Source organism: Gouania willdenowi, chromosome 10, assembly GCF_900634775.1.
Source record: "Gouania willdenowi chromosome 10, fGouWil2.1, whole genome shotgun sequence".
In the NCBI taxonomy this organism is placed as follows: Eukaryota; Metazoa; Chordata; class Actinopteri; order Blenniiformes; family Gobiesocidae; genus Gouania; species Gouania willdenowi.
The window spans coordinates 14,007,521-14,030,488 of record NC_041053.1 but is presented as its reverse complement, the minus strand read 5'-3'; the positions used below and the strand labels follow the sequence as shown (position 1 = coordinate 14,030,488).

At 38.1% G+C, this 22,968-nt stretch overlaps 1 protein-coding gene across 3 annotated transcripts in view; it reads right to left on the bottom strand.

The window, feature by feature from the left end:
- Window positions 1-22,968, bottom strand: part of dock2 (dedicator of cytokinesis 2) — a 223,951-nt gene that overhangs the window by 160,560 nt on the left and 40,423 nt on the right. For all 3 annotated transcript variants that reach the window (XM_028459358.1, XM_028459359.1, XM_028459360.1), the window contains 3 exons: window positions 14,954-15,062; window positions 14,682-14,752; window positions 7,346-7,452 (listed from right to left, as the gene is read on the bottom strand). In XM_028459358.1, the coding sequence (XP_028315159.1) occupies window positions 7,346-7,452; window positions 14,682-14,752; window positions 14,954-15,062 (287 nt within the window). The remainder of the gene's footprint in view (window positions 1-7,345; window positions 7,453-14,681; window positions 14,753-14,953; window positions 15,063-22,968) is intronic.

The window sequence follows — 22,968 nt, the reverse complement described above, 5'->3', positions numbered from 1 at the left end:
GTCAGGCCTGATTTGCTGAGGTGCAGATCGAAATAGGGAAGGCCAGTGTGCAAAGGAACAAATTAAAAAGAGCAATGTGTGGGAGAGTGGAGAGGTATGGGGCAGAGGAGGAGCTATAGGTGTCACTGACCAACAGCCCAATAGCAATTTGTCTGTGAGCCAGCTTTAAACTTTAATCACTGCAAGACTGTTTATTAGCAAAACAACTCAAGTTCTCGCTCTCTCCTCTAACCAGTCACATCCCTTGTTACCTCCTTAAATCACTGCCATTCATCTTCCCAATCCACCCTCTTTTATTGTGCCCTTCTTTTCACCTAAAAAACTAGATAAGCCAAACTTTGCACATATTTTTTTCCAATTTGTCACATTCCTGAAAACAACTTCACCCTGTTTTAAATATGAAAACACGTTGAAAATTGTTCATAAAAAATTGAGATGTGCATCAATATGAAGGCTGTGACTATATCCTGTGTCCCTTCTTTTCTCCACTCTGTCTTTCATTCATCACTTTGATCTTTCTCCCTTTTTCCTGGTGATAAAGTGTGACTGTTAGCATCTTGACAGCTAGCTAGAAGGCTCAAGCTGTAACCTTAACCTTCAAGGAATCAATCATTTTACACTCAACCGACAGGGTGAAACTACATTTAAGGCAGCACACACACACACGCACACACACACAATCCTATACAAGCATACATACACACACAAGCATACACACATAGAAGCGCGCACACACACACACACACACACGCAGGCACACACGCACACTAAAACCCTAGCACCAACATGGGGCCCATGTGTGACAGTAGTGTCTTAAAGGGGACATATCATGGTTTTAAATCCTTTCTTTTTAGATATAAATCATACAGTTGTGGTCTATATAAAGCGGAACTGCAATGCTTGGGTCTGAATTCCTCATTATTATAGCTCCACAGGCCCCTTTTCTACCCTTTTCTGATGTGCTTCTGAGAGCAACTCGTTTTGGTGCGGTCTCTTTAAATGCGACACTTCATACCCCGCCCCCTCTTCAGGTGACACTCGGTTCAACTCCACCCTGCTCGGCCATTTTTGTAGTTTGATAGAAGAGATACGGCTATGTAGCGGCGCATAAACTTTTTATTCAGAGGTTATTTACAAAATGTCAACAACAGAAGACTTGTCCATCCAGCCTTACATGTTCGAGCCAGAGTCGGACCCGGCGGAGCGAGATGAAAATGAAGATGATGAACCTGCAGAACCCTAACAGGTGAGCTAACACAAGCACCGAGCTAACACAAGCACCGAGCTAACGCTAGCGCCAAGCTAACGTCACGAAATGCATTTTAATACAGTCTTTTTGGAAACAAAACCGGCAAAATGAAATGACTAATGAAAACTTTAGACTTAAATTAAATCACGTAGGCCATATCATCAAGGATCTAAAACGAGCACACAGAGCTAATATATGAAGTCTGAAGACGGTGCAACTGCTAAGCAACTGCTAATGCTAACAAAACAATGACAGGGATGTCTTATCATCACACTTTTTAGCGTTATTTACAGCTTACCGAAGTGCTCTGTTCGTCGTCTCCAAAGATAGAAGGAATTGAACCCTCAATCAGACGAAGTCTTTCGTCAAATCCTTCTTTATACTGGTGGAGGTTGCAGAAGCAGTCATCCTTGAAGTGCTTCGCGCACACAAAAATGACCTTACCCACAGATGTGGGTACATTTCCGTAAAAAATAAAACTCAACCAGGCACTTCGAAAAGGTTCTGATGATGGGAGATGGTGTAATGAAGCGTGTGGATTACTACATCCAACAACCGAACATTTTGATTTCTCCTCTCGTAACTTCGGCATCCTTGAGCTTGGACTACAAAATCGCAGCGAGAAATAAAAATGGCGGATTGCTCGAAGTGTTGGGCCTGGAGTCGATGTCCTAATTTGGCAGTTCCGCTGCAAATACTGTGATGTAATAGTTCAAAAAACGTAATAGAGAATAGAAAAATCAAAAAATATGACCAAAACAGAATATAAAGATATCAACGGAGCACCTGAAGAGACTAATTAGATTTTTTCTGTACTTCTAAGCACTCTAAATATACAACAAAATGCATTTAAGGGCTAAAAAAGTGGATTTAGCATAATATGTCCCCTTTAAAGTGCAGGTTACACTTCTCGTTCTGCACTCAGTGCTGAAAATGAGGATGAACTAGCAAGACCCAGTGCTAAATGCTACAGCTAATGTCAGAGGGCCAATGGACTAGTGCGTTTAGCAGCTGCTCGTGTGCATTGAAGATGCCCTGTGAAGGCTGATGACACAGCAGTGCCCTGGCAAACAGCACTGTGTAAGTTTTTTTTACAGACCTGGTCCCATCTGTTTCCTGTGGATTTCTAACAATTACTGCCAACTCCTATGATGTGTGCGATGAGCCACTTCTACTTGCCCTCATAGGGTTGGTTTCAGGCCCACCTGTGCTCCAGACATTCATAAAACATCACAAGTTGTGTGAAGCAGGGGAACAAAGTGAGATTTACCCTAAACAGGATGCTCGTCTATCACAATGCCAACACAAAGAGAATAAACAAACCATTAGTCATAGTCACAGTTACTCTACAAACACATTGTTTATTAAGCAATGTACTGTAACTTACGCACAAGGACCTGAAGAGAGTCGCATCATAACGTCTGTTCAGCAAACTGAGATTGTTTTCCATCTTTCAGACTTATATTCTTTCCTTCTCGAAAACAAAAGGCAGCTTCGGTCTTTCTGCGACTCCTTCTCTTAAGAACATGCTTCTCCTTGTGTGATATTCCTGTGCACCTATGACTAAAGGTGATTTCACAACTGTTTAGTCCCGGACAGCTGATCATTTTATCACCTTGGTTTGGCTTGGTTTGCGTTCAGAGAACAACTTCTGATCCGCTCCAAACAGCCTCTGGTGCAGTTACATGAGCTAACCACTAGTGTCGGCGGAGTTTGAGATTCTTGCCGGGGGGGGCAAAAGAAAAAAATAGAATTAAATATATAGACTGTTTCGAGATTTGCACCAACCACAATGTGTGTAACATATACAATCATTCAAAAAATTATTAGTAACATAATTGATAACATTGACTACAAAAATGTGCGTTGATGCGGCGTTTAATGTAAATTCATGATAAAATCAGGCCGGCGGCCGCTTTCTGCTTCATTTTTTGCTGCAGTACCATACATGAATTGCTGGGCGCAGTGTCACTTCACCATTTACATTGTGAAGAAGAATTGCGCAACAGAAGAACCAACCTAAAGTTTCAAAAGTTTGGGACTATTTCACTGAAAACTTATACTACACACCTGAGGTAGAACTGTGACATGAAACTAACAGTAATGTTAGAATCAAAGCCGTACATGTACATTATATATATATAAATGTTATTTTCTTGAATTAATTTGCCCCACCGCAAACTCCGTGTATGCAGTTGAGGGCACCGTTACTGGAGTAGAGACTTCTCTAGGCAGAAAAACACATACCTGAAGAAGAAGCTCTCATTATTGGGTCAGAGCGAGCACTTAAAGGTGCAGTCTGCAACTCTTATAAAAGTGACTTTTTGTCATATTTACTAAAGCTGTCACTATGTAAGGACAGCTTTACATCAAACTAGTCGTTTGTGTGAAAATAACTGACTCATTGAGTCCCTCCTGCTGCTCCTGCAGCCTTTGGCAGATTGCCAGAATGCACCGCGACCGAGCAAAAAGAACCAATCAGAGCCAGGATTGGGTTTGATGGGCTGTCTGACAGCTGTTGCTCACAGGCCCCGCCCTTTTTCCGGAGCTAGAGCGCCATCTTTTTTTTTTTTTTTTTTTACAGTGTATGGTCTGAAGGAGTAGTAGATGGAATTAGCAACTTTTCTGTTAGAAAGGTAATTACTGCTGCTTGATTTACATTATGTTTGATTTGTAATTGTTACACTAGAACTCTGTGGTACATCTGTTATTCGTGTGCGCGCAGCAGTGTGGGCTGCTGTAAGTAGCACTGTGTTGCTGTTGCTGCTGCTAGATTGGTGTGTCTACATAGAGAGAAAGAAGCGCTGCAGTAATATGCTATTAGCAGAGCGTGTTATATTACTGTGATGTTGCTGCCTGGCTAACGTTAGCTTGTTAGCTCCTCTGAGGGAGGGACTTTGGAAAGTTTGGAGGCAGGGCAAGAGAGCAGCAGGGAGGGAGGGGAAGAGAGGGATCTGAAAGTTGCAGACTGCACCTTTAAGAGTGCTCAGAAACTTGTGCTTTCTCCATTTTTTCTTTCACAACATTCAGCACTTGAGCAGAAACACGTTCCTGTGATTTTAAAGTGGTGGTTTTAAAGCCCTGTTTTGTGTCGTCGCCAGCTCTTCCTGACCACCCACAATGCCATGCGCTCTTCGTTATCTCCGATACTTTCTGTTATTAGTCTGCACAAGTGCACATTGTGTTCACAGCGCAAATAATCGCTGTAGACTTTAGCTGGAAACGCCCCGGGAAGGGCAGAAACAATCGCTCTAGAATTTGCACGTTTGATCAGCTCTAAACTTTGTGAGTTCACACCACTCAAACGAGTCGGACGATCAAAGCAAATTAGCATTAATGGATCCTTAGTCATTATCACCTTTGATATTTGAATTCATGAGCCTTGGGAATGCTGCTCTGCCCTTTATTATCATACATTTGTTTATGTGACAAAACTAGACTAATACTAAATGCAAACACAGGCAGGGTGACTAAAACTATGACTGTATTGATTGACATAGTCGCTAAAAAATAAAAACTCGACAAAAAAAAAAATGCAATCAAGGACTAAAACCAAAGAACCTGTGCTGATTTCAACCAGTCATTCAGTTGCTTTAAGGTAAAAACATTTATTTCAATTAATACAATCAGCCAATCAGAAAAGGTCTCTCTAGCACACTTTACATCAGGTTTTCTTTTTTGTGACAAAAGGATGCTGTAAAAGCAGTTAATATTTAACAAAGAAGTAATTTGGCATCAACAAAATCTTCTATAAATTCAGTCAATGATCAGAAATTTGATTGAAGATAAAAATAATTTGGATTAAATAATTTACAGGTTTTTTCATCAGAAGACTAAAAGTATAAATAAATTCAAAATTTCACTGCCAAACTGAACAATGTTACTCTACCCTGCAGTCCTCTATTCACTAGCTCTTCTATCCTCCTATCCAATTCACAATGGATCCAGCTTTAAAAAGAAGAAAATATGAGAGCTTTTTACCCCTTTATTGAAATATTTCAAATTATGTAAATTTTCTAGCCTTAATCAGGAATCATTTTGTAGATAATCTTAATCTCCTTCATTACAGGTTTGTCACTTTGTTGGAGTAAAACTACTATTGGTGCTGGAAATGCACTTGGCCACACACTCGCATATATACAGTATATACTGGCACCATGGCAACACAAACAAAATGCTTTCAGGTCATCATTGCAAATGATAACTTGTTCTCAATGACTTATCTTGTTAAATAAATAAAAATAAAAAAATCCATACCTTCGAGAGTGTCTTTCTAATAATGGGACCATCTCTGAGACAAATATGGATATATTAAAAGAGCATCAATTATCTGTTTATGTTGTTTTGTTTTTTACAGAAAGTGACTTTTTCATCAAAGAAGAGCCACATTTGGCAGTCGGTGCCACTTGCGCTGATTATAATAAGATGTTCTCTCACAGGGCACCATTACACTGATTGTAATGTCAGATGGGAGAACAAAGCCAGGCTAAAATGACATGTTAGGGCAATAAACAGTTCCTTCCTTTGTAGGAAAATAAGTGTGGTTTGAATCAGAGATACCGAGAGTGTGGTTTATTATTTTACACAATAAAAGAATGACCCTTTGAGACCAATTTATACAGAAAATAGTAAAGGTAGAAAACCTCTCCAGTATAACCAACATGTTGTTTATTAGGCTGGGAGCCAGGGCCACTCCTCAGGATGTTTTTTGCTACTTTTTTCCACTATTATGTCTTGTTATCATATACCTTGGGCCATCACAAGTCCCATGGTGTTTGATATCCGCAATTTCTACAGGCTCTAAAATTTACAACGCTGTGTCAAGCGTCCTGATTGGTCAAAGCATTGCTGAATAACACCCATGCGTAACGGCATCAAAGAGTGGAACGTATGGCACAGCAGAAACCTGAATAAACATAGATATGTGTTTATTTCAAGCAAAATTGCAACACCTAGTGGTCGAACATAAGACTAATAATGATTTGAATTAATTTGACTGACATATTACAGTTACACACTTGTTTCCAAACTTGTTGAAAATGTTGGCATAGTTGCAGTTGACGTCCATACATTAGTTAAATTATTTCACCTTTTTTAGCCTTCACTACTGAGAATTGGCTTTATATTTGATGTAAATCTCAAATTTTTTTTTGGACGGACTACAGATTTCTGTATTTAAAACATAATTTATTGACACTCAGTATCACAAATGTCCAAAATTTCACATCATCTGTAACCACTAAGGGTCCTACTTCAATCTGAACAAAATTAGCCATGTAGGTCATATAGACGCTTAGAAAAAACGTTATTTATGGGTATATGATTTTTGGAGAAAAGTGGCTGGGGTTTAAGAGGTTAATCCCATATAAAATGGTAATGCTTGAAAGTTCAGTTTTCACCGATTTGAGGTACAATGGGGAACTTTGGTCATAGCAGCTGTTATTCTTTAGATAGAAAACTCATCTTGGACTTCAACTGAAGCGTTTTTCATGTACAGTTGAGGCAATATGTATAATAAAATGCTTGAAAATGATCACTTTAGTTAACAATTTGTCAGGCGGACAGATTTTTTTCTTGTCTTTTGGGGTATGGTAACGAAAAGACAGCTATTCCCAGAATCATTTTCTGCTAGTTTTCCCTATGTATCAGGATACACCATGCAAAAAATTAGGGTTATATGAGGATTTAGTCAGCTGTAGTACCTTAATATTCAGAGTTAGATCATTTTGCAAGAAGCTTTTCCCAAAAAGGGTGTTTTTTGGCCCTTGAGACCAAATGGGGGCGAGTTGCGGGTGGTCGTTATCAACTTGTGATGGCTCAATGTAGAAGATAAGAGCATATAGCAAAAAAAAAAAAACATCGAGGAGTGGCCTTGGTTCCCGGCCTATATCTACATACAGTATCTGCAATCACTGACTGATGGTATTTAATGTCATCTTTACCTTTAGATGATAACCGAACACTGTTTTTAAGCCACTTTGTTGGCATTCACGCAGAATACCTTAAAGGTTGGATAACTGTTGGGTTCAACCCAGCATTAACTGGTTAGTGACACTGTCCTGAGCTCCGTGCAGAGAAGAGAAAACAACTTCTAACCTTTTCTCTGGAAGAGTTTGCTGCTGACGATCTCCGTCATGGAGGTGACTTTCTGCTTCTGGAGCTTTTCAGGTGGAATGCAGGAGTAAAAGTCATACAGCAGCTGACTGGAAAGAGAATGTGGGAATGATGATGTGAGGATAAAAAAACAAAAAACTGAACACAACAGTAAATAAAGTGTGACATGATAGAATTAAAATGTTGACTCAAGTTTGTGCAAACAACTTTTGATGCTCTGATATGAAATACATAAGGAAAGTCAGTCTGTGCTATTTAAATTATGTAGTTTTTGTCGTTTCATTAACTTTAAACAACCTTCAAGCAGGAATCAATATCAAAAAGGACTTTATTAAGTTGTATTGTTTATTAGAGCGATCTGAGCCTTTTGAACATAGGCGGAGTTTGAGATTCATGCTGAGGGGGGCAAAAGAAAAAACAGTATTAAATATATAGACCGTTTTGAGATTCGAACCAACCACAATGTGTGTAACGTATACAATAATGCAAAAAATGATTAGTAACATAATTGATATTGATGACAAGAAAAAAATGTGCGTCGACGCGTCATTTAATGTAAATTCATGATAAAACAAATTCATATATATTTTGTACAGTCACTGTGTTTTATGGCACTTCAAATATTTGTATATTATGTACATTGTATCAAGAATTGTATTTTTTCGAAAACCGTAATGAATACTTTTGACCACTCTGGGTCAACTCCGCAAATGCTTTTGAATGTCTCAATTTGTTGTAAATGTCATAGTAACGTACTACTCATACTAAGTTTGATGTCAAAATTAGTATGTAGTGCATTCGCATTAGATAGTATGAAAATACTGAGCATGCAAGAAATACCTGGATGTATACTACTAGTGAGCACACTAGTCATACTCAACCGCCCCATGATGCATTGCGAGCGGAACGTAAAATCATCCTGGGACCGGCTTCAAGCTAAAAATCCAACATCCCCTTTTCAAAACAAAAGCATCTCATCTTGTCTTCCATTAGTTTTTTAACGATTTTGTAAATAGGGCTCTTATTTTGAAGTTAACCGGAAGTATCGTCAGTAGTAAATTGTGGGCAAAATGAAATGTTTATTCTAGGGTTGAAATGATTCCTCGAGTTATTCGAGCGATTCGATTACTAAAATGCGTTGCAAAATTCTCTGACGCGATGCTTCGTTTAAACCACTTACGCTTTTAATGACATCACGTCCGTGCACAGCGTGGAATCCTAAATCCAGACGGAGGCGAGCGACAGGGAGAGCAAAGAAAACAACGTAAACTGTTGGCCCATTATAAACTAAATCGGACAAAAAACACTGTACAATGCGTGTGCTGAAAGACAAAATCAGCTTCCATAACAGCATGAAAGCATCCGCTGTATGCATCGAGCCTGCAGAGCGGAGCCAACAGGTAGGTCTAATGTTGATGTCATGTTCACAAAAATATTTCATTTAGATCAGTGATTGCTAGTGTAGATTATGTCAAGTAAAGAACATACACGTGGCTGAATAATGGCTGATTAACAGGGGAGTTAGTTACAGTGGCCACATGGCGAGGCATTATGTGAACAAGTGTATTAGTGAAGTGTGGTTAGAAGATTACACAGAAAATAAAATGTTACAATTACTTTACGCTTCATTCACGCTTTTATGATTGTGACACGCACGCACATGCACACGCACACACACTATATTATGTACATTAGCCATTAGCCATCTTTCAGTGAATCGCAGCATGGTACTTTGGACACTCTTTTCTTTCTTTAACGAAGCAGCTGCCAGTGCAGTTACGTTAAGTCTGCCAATAAAAATGTTTATCCAAAGAGGAATTGAACTGGTTGTTCATTTAACTGACTTCTATTATTTGTATTATTATAAAATTAGGTTAAAGTAATTTAATGAAAAAAAATCGATGCAATTCTAGACTATTGAAATAATAGCAGCCCTAGTGTATATGCAAGTTTTATGGATCAAATGACTTGGTCCCTTTCACACTTAAAATGCTTTCAGAACTTTCAAAGGTGGAGAATCAGTGGAGATATTTAGCCTCAGTGTGATTCAGGTTTTTGTTGTTGGAGGTTGCAAATGCATCTTGGGAAACTTGAGTGGGAACGCTCGTCATCCCTAGTATATAGTAGATAGTATATACTCCTTTCCATCACAGACTGCGATTTGCGATATTGCGTGGGATGTCAACTTGATGTATTCTGTGTAGTGATGCACCAAAAATTGACAACTTTCGTCCAAAAACCAAAATGCACTTTTGGGCTATAGTCACCACTTTTATCACCGAAAAACCCATTCGACAGAGGATGGTGTGATGACGCAAGCAAACACCACGGCCAGCGTGCGCTTTGTGTCCGTGGTGTACAGTAAATTATGGATAGTATGTAAAGTATATTGTAACTCTTACCCTACTAACCATTTATTTATTCCACATGATGTATTACAAAGACACCTATTGACTTAATCAAAGGCACTAATCAGAATGTTTAACTTTGCCTTTAAAATATAGATAAAAAAAACATATAAATGTATGTAGTACTGTTTGTAACCACATGGGTTTTTAGAGTCTATTACAAATCAAAGGTTTTATCAAAAGCCGTGTATTCTAAAGCTTTGTTGACTGCAGCATTAATCTTCAAAACATAAATATCACTCAGAAACATCACATCTAACTTGCAAACTTTGAATATAAAAGAACAAAAGCAATCGTTGCACGATGGTAACAGCATAAGCAAAGCACCTTTGGCAGCACAGAAAAAACCAACAAACAAACAAGATTTAATGGGAAAACACAGGTTCGACATCTATTACACTATCTTTTAAAATCAATTTAGGGATGATCTAACAATCTGTTTGGGAACCGTCATGTCACTTACAAAGATTGAACACACCGTGCATATCCATTTGTTTTTCTGCTTTTCATTTTGGCTCCGTCTTAATTTATGGGACGTGGTACCACTTTCAGTAACGGTTTAAAAATGCAGCTGCACACTGTTTATTCACACACATGATAACACAAACAGAAAAGGCTTGTGTTACGTCTGATCATTGTGATGTGGCCGTAGGGACACGAGGTAGGTGAGAGTAGACTTATTGCTCCCACTAATCATCTGAACTGAATCTAATTAACATCTGAAATGTCAGGCCCGTTCTCTGCGGACATGCAAAGAACACAAAGAGCCAAAGAAATGGGCTGTTGTCACTTCATAAATCACAGCCACAAGTGAACTTACGAGGCATGAATTTAACCTAACTAGTGTTGTAAAGCTCTGACGTCCATGTACACGAGGATTTCAATTGTCTGAGGTTGAATGTTGAGCTTAGTTGGAGGAAATACTGATCAAGAATGCAGAAGCTCCTTAGTTTAAGGTTCAGGAAGTGAAGACAGAAAACAACACTTATCAAGGGCCCTATGAAATCTGTTTTATTTTTTCCTAAATTCCATGCTTTCCGCTTAAATTTTTTTAATTCTGTTTTTTTCAGAACTTTTTTTAATCATTTTTTTAAAGAAAATATTAGTTTTTAACTCCTGAGAGTAAACAAAATAAATGCTAATAAATAAATAAATAAAAATAGCTTTACAGGAACAGTATTTAGGAGTCAGTGATGATTCGTGTTGTTTTAAAACGGTGTTTGTGGTGGCTTAGGCGGAGTTTAATGCAGCAAGGACGGGGGGGGGGGGGGGCACCTAATAAGCGGTCCCCAGAAACATTTCCTCATAAAAAACATTCTTTGCGCCAGTGTGACGACGTTTCATGCCGATTCTGTCCGTTTCCGCGTTGGTCAATTCCGTGATTCCATCCGCGATTCTGTTAACGCAGATTTTTTAGGGCCCTACTTATCCCCACTGTGCGTTTGTGCATTTGCAAGTGATGTGTAAATGTAGCACCTTTTGTGGCATTCTGATGACAATGGTTGACAGGACTAGCATGTGTGAACAACGCACAAAAATACAACTATAGAAATACAACCATAGGTCAGAGAAAGGTCAAGAAAATTATAGTTTGATGCCGAAAACAACATTGGTTACACTTTACTTGAAGTTTTATACCTAAAGGCTGACATTACGCTGTCATTATTGTGACATGACACCAGTCATTATAGCATCAATAAGGTGTCATGAAGGCTGTCATTAACTGTTGTATGTTACCCTAACCCCTAACCTTAACCCCTACTAATCCTAACCCCACTAGATCCTAGCCTGGCGATAAGCCAAACCCAATTCCTTACTTTTTCTAAAAAAGTGGGTATGGTAATGAGGCTGTTTCTGCTCACTTCCTTGGCTCGAAAAGGACTGAGCCAATCAGAGACGTACAGAAAGAATGTCACATCTCCTGTACCAAGCAGTGTCAAAACAAACATGGCGCCCACCACCTACAAACAGTTCTAAGCTGCACTCAGCTCTGTATTTAAAGACCTGGATTATTGTTAAAATCACATCAAGAAGATGCTTTAAAACCACAAGTCTGTACCGTACCATGTGTGCCAATTTCTTCTGCTGGCTCCGTTTAGGGAACAATATCTACGCTTGTCGCGCTATTGTCGTCAGGGCCGCTCGTCGTTTGATTGGTTACTTTGTGTGTGTTTGTCCCGCCCCCAGAACTCAAACGCCTCATGAGCGCTTCCAGATTAATTGCCTGTATTAATCATTGAATAATACAAGGAGATTAGGATGGATTCCAGGCTAACTAGATCCCTCCACCTAACCCAAAAAATGCCAACATAGCTCCAAAGGTGTCATCATTTGGAGCCCAACACAACACAACACTTGTGTTGGGTGCTCGGCTGCTTGGAGCTGTGTGTGTGGGGGGCGGTGGCTGCCTCTCGGCCTGGGATCTTGGGGGCATCTGGGGGGTTGCTCGGCCGCGGGGGGGTTGCCTGGGGCTCCCTGGCCCCCGCTCTTTCTGCTGGCCTGGCTGCATCTGCGGGCCCAGGGCAGTTCCTGGGTTTGCAGTAGCGTTTTTTTTTTGCACATATACTAGTATATGATGCACTGGCACGCCTTGGGATGTGGGATAAAACTCATACTGGGCTTAACCTTAGACACGTTAATCCCAAATACCTGCTTTAGGTACTACCATTCACTCATTCCCCCTGTTCACAGCCACCACCATTATAGCTATGCTTCACACTTGTCACCATACTGGCTGGATTACACAACATAATAAGCACAATTTATTCTACAACCTCACATCTCACCCTCACTGCAAAACAATCTATTCTTCCCCACCTTTTCTATTTCCTGCCTTGAGTCTCTCCTCCCTGCTCCCTTTCCCCTCCCCTTCCCCCTCCCCCTCCACTTAGGTGTAACACTGCTCTCCCTTTTTATATCCTCCCTATAATAAAAGATTTCTTACCCTTAATTAGGGAGGGCTGGTGATGGTCAAAATTAAGCAATAAAATAAATCAATGTATTTTATTGCAATAACAAAATATGCATTGCTGTCTCATAATGATTGCACTTCCTGTGGTGTTGACCTTTGACAGCATGTGCAGACAAGTAGAAAAAAAAAAAAGTTTTCCCGACAGTGGGGGAGCAAACAGCGTTAAACACAAAGCATGGCAAAGAGAGCTAAATGGTGCATTATAAGCTCATCTCTGGGTCAACAAAGGTTATGATCACAATTTCACATTTGTCAGGGGTCGAGGTATAAAAACCTTGAAATTATTTGTGTTTGCCGCTTATTTGGAGAAAGTGTTATTAAACTCAGGTACACGCTGGACATACTTAAAATGAGCATTTTCATCACTTTATTACAGTTTACAGAGCTGAACATCAGGCAGAAACAAGCGTGTGAAAGACCTAAGCAGTGTTTCCCATAAATACATTTATTTGTGGCGGCCGAGTTACCTTTTTTTTTCTTGTGCATTTTTCTCAAAATGACAAAACATGAATTTGACCCTTTTTGTTACGATGGTGATTACAATTACACTCAAAAATATTATCGTTATCTTATTTTTTTTTCATATCTTAGTTATAGTACCTTGTTAGCCTTCCTTATCCATTCAAATATTGGTGTTCATATTTTTAGTTTGGGCAACTGAGCCTTTTTTCCTGTAAGTATAGCCCTTTCAATTTTTTTAAATGTTAAAATGATCCTTCAGAGAACTTACTTAGTGGGATAAGTTGAAATCAAAACATATTTTAAAGGGCCCATGTTACGTTAAATCAACTTTTCTGTGCTTTAAACATCATAAAGTGCTATTAGGGCTTCAAACACACGCACAAGTGTTTTTTTCATTGATTCCCTCAATCGTTAGTTAGAGGGTGATTTGCTCCTTTCTTACTGCAGGGTGAGCCCAAACACCTCGCTCCAATTTGATGACGCGTTCCCACTTTGATGACGAATTTGACGGGGCACTGAGCTGGAGAAGCCGCGCCTCCAGGAATTTCTCTGATGTGATTGACATGTAAACAGACACGCCCACAAAGGTGAGCATTTCAACATCCTTCGCCCAGTGCTTCTACAGTCTATCACTGCTGCCCATCGAAGGCTATTATTGTTTCTGCTACTGCCGCTGTTGACACGTGTTGTCGCTATCATGTCAACTTGGAGAAAGTGTGTTTTTGGGTGTAAAAACATGGTCCTACGTCACCGTGCGGGGAGGGGGAGACGGACTCACCCTCAATAGCAGCTTAAATATCCATGTGTTTTACTGTGATGTGCAGTTTTTTGGCAGAAAACAATCACAACTGTGTGTGGATAGCAAAAAATAAATCTGCTTTGGTGATCAGTGATCCCGCTCGTAACAGAGTGAGACATGCAGGGAAGTCAGTGCCCCGTCTATAGACACGCCCACTCATGAATATGCATAAGTAAGCCGTAAATCAGCCTGTTTGTGTAGAGTTGCTCAGAAAGTGACTTTTCAGAGACTAAAACTCTGAAAAACAGGCGAGTTTGGGAAAATAAACCTCAAATACGATGTTTTTGGGGTTCTTAGAACAAATGGAGATGGGAGAAAAATAGCATGACATGGAACCGTTAAGAGAACTAACACGTAGTGGGAAAAGTTGAACTGAAACATATTTTAATAATTATAACTATGTATGTGTAAGCCATAGCACTGGAACATGAATCCCCAGTTTTGCGCTTAATTAAATTGTAAATGACAATTTCAATACAATTTACAAGCCAATTACAATTACAAAGTCAATTATCTGAACTTAATTACAATTCAATTGTAATAGCAAAATATTTGCTCAATTATGATTACAATGAAATCACGCCATGATTGTGATTAATTATAATTTACAAGATTACAATTATAATTGACCCCAACCCTGTTTTAATGCACAGTGTATACATGTGAGTATAAGCTTACCTGAGGAGGGTGGTGTCAAATACTTTCTCCACATCATGCAGGACTGTTGGCAGGTACTTAAGAGCAGCAACCTGAGGACAAAAACACATTCCTGTTTATTTACAGTGATGACGATCATCAGTCTAACATGACAGTGACTGACGATAGGTGACCAACGGCACTCTGTTCCAACACTTTCTTTTTCTTTAGCCTGTGGAGCAACTACTGATGCATTGAGACAAAGACTGATCCATCACAGGCAACACGCACTGGTGGAAGATGTTTGTAATTACCCTGAGCAACAGTGTCCTTGTGTAGTCCGTTTTCATCAAGTTGTTGATGGACTCAAACAGCCTCCGCAGCGACTCTTCAAAATCCTCCTGCTCCTTCCCCTCGTACAGCCTGAAGGGGGGTGAAGGGGATGGGAGAACATTTGAATTTAAATGTTGATGGAAAATAGAATTGGGCTGAAAATTAGAAGGAATAATGGCCAACCACAATTGGATAAAGAGGGAATCACAAAATACAAAATAGAAAAGATAAACAGCAGCAGTTGTGAAGAAAACGTGCAAAAATGGCATTAAACGTACTAGATTATTATTATTTATTATAGTAAAATAGTTACAAAATATATGAATATGATGACAGAAAAAGATTTGATAGTCACAGTGACGTGCAGTCAGGGTATCTTGTCATGTAAAAATCCTACCAATTACATAAGAAATTTGTCATTCCCTTAAACCCCGAACTTCAGAAGAAGATCATTCGTGATTTATGTTTTTATTTAGTAAAAAAAAAAGATCAGAATATTACATTTCAAATTGCTTCCAGGAAGTTATTTATATTTCCTAACGTGATTCTCAATGAGACACCATCATCTTTCCCTCTGCTAACAGAGCAATAAAGCAGTACAAATAAGTAATAACATTTTTTTTGTAAAGAAATGGGCCTTTAGCCAAATTTGCTGCCACATTAGAAGGTGGAAAAAGCACTTAGCATGAAGGTGATACACAAAAAATACTCTGCAGGAAAGTCTTTTATCTTCAGGGTATTTTTAAGAAATGGCTGGAAAGAGCAACTAGAGTAATGTGAGTAAATATAAAGTGCTACTTTATATTTATTATATATACTATATTATATATTTATACTTATTAAACCAATGCAGTATTACAGTCTGTTATCAATGTAAGACAAAATGTTGTTATTACACACTGACTGACTTAACACTAGAAGTGTGACGATATCTCGATACGGCGATATTTTTTGGCAGGATTGATCATCGATATGCTCCCGCTAAGTATCAATTTTTTTTTAAAAAAGTTTTTCTGCTTTTTCACTAAAATGTGCAGGTAGGTCTTCACAGAAATGTTGTCACTGCTTGTTGAAGGAACCAATAACATTGTTTACTGGAATATTGCTCTATACTGGTGTCACTGGTAAGAAAGACCCTATTTTTTATTTACAGAAAGCACTGTTGGAGATACTTATTCGTTTACATTGGTATGTTGACACTTATTTACAGAAATGTTGCACTAAAATAGTGTCACTGTTCATAGGACACTTTTTCAATGTATTGTTTTTCAGAGATATAAAATAAAAATTGTATTTTTTCACTTAATCTTTTATTTCTTATGTCAGATTATCGTAGATTGATTTCTGACCAATATATCAATAATCGCGGTATCGCCATATCGTGAGATAATCGTAATCGTGAGCTTTGTATCGCGTATTGTCGTGAGGTACCCAGAGGTTCCCACCCCTACTTAACACTAACTTTAACTCTAACCCACAGTCATTCGTCTTCCTCTACGTGTTACTCGTGTGTGTGTGTGTGTGTGTGTGTGATCCTGGTTACAAATGAATTTACGAGTGCCTGCAGGAAGGATTAGTGCGCAGCACACAGTGAATTTAGCATCTGGAGTGAAGGATCAGACGCTAATACACAAAGGACTTATCATTGGGCTCATTCCAGAGTACAGTTATGATTACAGGCACATTCTCCTCCTTAATCTGCGCTAAAGTGAAAATGCAAGCATGTGCGTCAGTTGTTGAGTGATATCTCAGATAATGGAGTGAAAATCACATTTAATCACATGACTTAAATAGAAAGTCCTATATTTGGTACACGAGAAAATGTGATGCATAGAGGAAAACTGTCCTTTGTGAACACCTTGTTTTACTCAAAGCCCTGACATTACAAAGAAAGACAAACATCTTTTTTTTTTGTCAAAAAAAGTCCTATTCCAATATGTGATACTGTAGGAAACAACCTTGTCTGAAGTGTATTGAGGCGCCGGCATTTTGTTTAGAAGAAAGGTTCAGCTCCGTCAGCTTGTTTTCCATGTTTTTCTTGTGCAAGTCGGATTTATTTTGGTTAATCCTCCACGTCACAGCCCATTGTTCATTTGGTTTCCTAAAGTAATTGTAGGACTGGACCTGTGTGGGCATGTAATTATCCATCTGTATGTTAGCTATTAGAGATTTACAGGCAAGTTATGCAAGATCGACCCTGCCTTGCACTGCTCTTGGACAAGTTCAACCAAAACATGGATGTGAATAAAGCAGGGGTCACCAACATGGTACCTCAGGAGCTCTGATCACCAATGAGCTCCATCTAAAATCTAATGTATTTTCCAAGATTCAAACTCACAAAGATAAATACAGATGACAGATGTAGTTAGTACTTAGTAAAGTTAAATACTGCTGCACCTGATAAAGTTTTAGCTTTAAATTACCATCTTTAAATGTTTATTTTCACTGTGACTAATGTTTTGAACTCATTGACTGCCAAAGACGTCTAAAGACGGTAATTGTGTTTTTTGGCTGGGGTTGCTAGAAGACAGTGTGACTAAGCTCTCTTGTGAATGTTGAGCTTGTACAATGATGTAGTGACCAACTGGTGCCATGTAGGTGGTAGCAACGCACCTTTGGATGAGAGATCAGCCGTGACGGGCAGAGCTCAGAGGGAGAGGAAAGGAGTTTGCAAGACAGAAAATGGCGCTACAAGAGTTGATGCTAAAGTTCCCAGCAGCTCACACTCTACCAGCGCATGTGTGGAGCTAGGTGGACTATTGAGAGAGTTGTGATGGTGAGATAAAACGATCAAAAAACGAAGCAAGCGGTGACACTTGTCTGGGATGAGGAGGCAGTTGAGTGTGTGGAGAATGACGGAGGGAGAGACTTGGAGGAAGGCCAAAATACAGGAAGAAAACCATTAAACTCTGACCCAGGTAAAATAGGAAGATGATAATTATCTATGAAACGTAATGTAAATGAAACAATTGCATAAATTAGGATAAACAAAGTGTTGTTCAAACCTAAACATTTCCAACCTTTTTACGTTACTACTAGTTTTCCTTATTATCCTAGCCTCTATTTAAAGTGAAACAGTGAACATTTAGTATTTTTTCTAACTGGTAGCCCTTTGGACCACACTATGAAGTAGCTCACAGTATCAGGAAGGTTGATGACCCCTGGAATAGAAGATTGATAATGTATTACACACACATTTTAAATGGAGCATTCATCGGCTGACCAAACATTTAGGAGCGTAGTCTTAAAGGGTCCGTGATTACTTGCTTGACTTCAGGCACTAGAGCATTGGCCGCACACTGTTTAAGGGAGAGTAAATGTCCCTAAGGAGAGCTCTTATTCTCTGCTTCATTGTCTACTACCAAAATGTTGTCGCGGAACTGTCGCCCCCTGCAGTCAGTAATTTTTTTCGGGTCAGAACTGTTTTTATCCTCTCTCTGTAAATAAAAGAGGTTTATATCGGTATCTTTTCCTGATTATTTACAGCAACCAAAAGTAACAAGTTGTTAATTTGTCTGAAAACGCTGCTAAATGATCTAAAAATCAGGCTGAATGCTTCACTCCAATAGGAAACAATGGGATGTTTACAGGGAAGTTGGGCGTTGAACGTGATTTCAAGATGGTGGAACACAGGCTCTAAAACTGTAAAGTAGTCCCATTTTTAAAAGTTAATAAAACGAATATGGTGCAAAATAATGTGTTTTGTTAGGCATAGATCTTCTAATAAGAACATTTCAAAGGTTTCAGGCCACATTTGAAAAAACAGATAATTTGAACAAGCTCAAAACCAAACTAAAGCTGTTAAAAAAGAAGGAGTAAATAGAAAGTAGGCCCATGTAGATAATCACGTCCTATTTTGTTTAAGGATGCTTAATGCAAATATTAGTCAGTCGGAATAGTTCCTCCTGTGATGAAGAGGCCTCGACGAAGGACACCCAAGGTCTGGAACAGGCGTCTCTTCTTTGCAGATTTCCTTTGTGATCAATCCCAATGTGATATCAATAGAATTTAGATCAGGGGAGCGGGCAGGATGGTCTAAATGTGACGTGTACGCTTATTCTCCTCAAAGAAACACTTTATCAGCTACGGCATGTGAGATAAGAGCCTCATCTTTCTCCTTTTTCTCCTGATGTGAGAAGAAATCTACCTCCGTCTGAGACAAATATGAGAATATTTACACTCTGGATTAAATCGCTTGTGTAGATCTGTGTTCCCCAACCAGGAGTTCTCAACATGCAGATTGCAAGAGCCGATATTTAGGAACAATTATAAAGCAGTTTCAAGCTCATAAAAACAAATGTTACGAGTAATTTAAGGACAGCTTTTCCACAAGACAACAACTATATACTACTACTGCTACCATATTGACAAAAAAAAAAAAGAGGGAACACGGGACAAAAAGGTTCATGGTTGTGGAGGTCTGGTGGTGCCATTGATCAAAAATATTGATGTGTAAAAAGATTGATTCTCTAGCTTTGTTTTTTAAGTGTACAGTGCAAACAACATGACAATAATGGTTTATAAACATATATAACATTATAAGGGAAGTAGAAAAAGATTAAGTCCCAAAATACTGTACATCAAGAAATATGTATATGACCATAAACATATTAAATGTGTAGAGACTGATAACATAATAGAGGTAAAAAACCCCCAATAATAATACAATAAATATATGCATTGAAATACATTGAAAGTAAAACTAATATACTGAATATAATATGGCTGAAACTATATTAAATGTAAAGATTATTTTAGTGTTAACAGTGAAAGAAATACTGACTGATTACATACAAGTTAAGACGATACTTATCCAATCCCAGTGGAGATCACAAAGACCCTGGCATGAATGATGGCCAAATACCAACAATTATATTTTATTTTGTAGTCAGCTATAATCTTTGCTCATATCCTAAGTTTAAACTAAATAATCAAAAGGAAACATCTAAAAAACGGTGATGATACATGGATCTGTATTGGTGATACTTGTATTGACTTGATATCGGATCAAAACCACATCTTGCATTATCGTCAGGGTTGGGGGTCAATTATAATTGTAATCGCTTAATTGATCATTAATTACAATGACGGTGTAATTGTAATTGTAATTTTAAAAAATATGTTGCTGTTGTAATCATAGAGAAATTGTAATTGAGTTCTTATAATTGACTTTCTAATTGTAATTGCCATGAAAATTCTATAAAAAATTTCAAATATTATTTAACACAAAACTGTGGAACCATGTTACAGTTCTATGTACAGTTCTACACATACTGTATGTGTATACTGACTCAAAAAGGCTCAGACAACAACAAAAATATTAAAACCTAGATTTTCATTGATTAGGAACAATAGATAGGAAAGAAATTAGATGATAGATATTAGTTTTTAGTGTATTTTACAGCTGATTTAGGACCCGTTATCATAAGAGATGCTAACAGAAAGCTAACACAAGAGGAATGTAAATGTTTATTTGATTATTTATTTCAGGCTCAGTAATTGTGATTAATTGTAATTGAACTTTAGTAATTGATCAACATAATTGGAATTGACTTTCTGAGAATAATTGTAATCTAATTGTAATTGGAAAAAATGCTGGTCGCTATAATTGTAATTGAACATGGGTAATTGAAAACATAACTGCAACTGAAAAATGCAATTGACCCCAACCCTGATTATCGTCCACCTCTATTAACTATATGTAAATGAAGTTACCAATTACAACCCTTTCAACTCTGATTGAATGAAGGTTTGAAAGGAAGGGATCTGTGCAGAAAGGCATGATGGTTACAGAAAAAAAAAACAACTGAATAATACAAAAGAGAGAAGCAGTTAGGATGTTGCCTCATGAAGGTTGAAAAGGAATATAGAGCACAATCTGGTGTTTTTTCCCTCAGTAAACATCATTAACTACTTTGTAGTGTCACAAAATTGGCCTGACAGGCGTATAAATCTTTAATGCTGCCTGTTAAACTACTGATTACTGATTGTTTCGGTGCTCGTGGTGGCAAACAGATACACGCTGAATACAAAAGTCATTTGACCTAAAACGAGGGGGGGGGACTCTGAGCTTCCTGCGGTCGCCTGGTGACGGACGCCAACACCGCCCAGGAGCAGTGGAGAGATAATGTGATTCCCCAACACAAACACACAGATGTTATGTATTCCTTTCATCCAAATACATACATACACATCAACAGAAGCAGAAACAATATTTTCAAGCCCCCACTGACGTGTGTTTGTCTACTTCAGATTCAAAGGAAAAGCCAAACGATGCCTGCACCATCCTGACCTTAGATTCACTGTAAACACTAAATATACTGAATATATAACATTTGAATTTTTCCCAGAAGACATGAGAGTCATTTCAGACAGCTTCTTGTTATTTGTTAAACAATAAAAGGACAAAAACCCCTTAAACCCTCCCTGTTTGTCTGTCTATTTATTTTCCTGAACTCTAGATTTGTAAACTGGCTTTTTGAAGTCAAGATATTACTACAGTATGTATGATCTCACTACCCCTACAACGCAGTCACTTTCCATTAAAGTACATTTCATTTGATTAATTTGAAAATCACTATTTATTGTGTCTTAACTGTGAGATCTCCGTAAATTCTTCTGTGGGGGGGAAAAGGCTATCGTAGATCAGGTGTGTCATCATTATTTAATCATTATTGTGCTCTAGTTTGTACTTCCAAGTAAATAAAAATGAAATATATATGGCACTGATAATATCAACGCAATACGTGACAGATATCAGTAATTGCAGGATCTTCACTTTCAATTTATTTGATTTTGTGACACATTTTTATGTAATTTGTGGGAATGTTGTGGAAAAATCGGAAGAAAATTGCAGGATTTTGTAAAAAACGCGAGTTCTTTTAATAACTTCAGATTAAAAATGACTTCCATCATGTGATATAAGCATGTGGAACATATGAGCCATGCTAATATTGTGGAGCTTCATTGAATTTGTGTATTAATTTGGAGATAAATCAACAAATGATTCATGGTTTCTCTGACTTTTTTGCCTCCTGCTGCGGACCGAATTGGATGCTCTAAAGGGCTGGATTCAGCCCCTGGGCCTTGAGTTTGACACGTGTGCTATAGATGTTTGAAGTCAAACAAAATCACACCAACACCTGAGGTGTCCAATCAGGTTCTAGAGATGATCAGTGCCAACCCTTAGCTTCAGACCTTTATCCTCCAAAACAGGGGTTCTCAACTGGTCTCACTCCGAGACCCACATTTTGCCACGGTCATTAAATCGCCACCCACTTTTTCTTTTAATTCAACCAATCAAATTAGTTTTTCATAAATAACTGTTGAAAACACACATTTATAATCTATTTTTAAAGCATAAATTGGCGCTGGGCCAAAAATCGATTTCATCGACTAATCAAATTTGTAGATAAAAACAATTATTATTTTGCAAATTCGAGTTTAAATTATTATTATTTTTTATTTTTATTTTTATTTTTTTCCCACTACAGTTTTTTTGGATTTTTTTGCGTTCCGACGTGAGCCCGCCCCTTCTTTGTTTACATGCGTTTACTCTTTGAGTAGGCTATATGTGTGCCACAGGCATGTTTAATGTTGTATTTACACTATGCTGAGATGCTAAGGGAAGAGTTTATTATTTTTTTTAATTGTAATATTATATGTTGTACAATATGTAGTTATCTGATTTCTTAATCAGAAAATTTAAGCTACTGTGAAGTTGCTTTTGCACTTTTGCTTAAACCTGGGTTAAAGCGTGAAATTGTTGAATGACAGATCCTCATTTACTTTATATTTTGGAATTGTTCTACGCATTTTAACTCTTGGGGATAATCACAGCAATAAAGTTGCACTTTCGACAATATATCTGATATCTGCAGTCATTTTTAAGTGCATGAAAAAAAAAAAAAATTAAATCAAAAATCAAATAGAAACAAAACTCAAATTTTTCTTCAAAAAAAAAAAAGAGATTTTTTTTAGGCAAAATCGCCCAGCA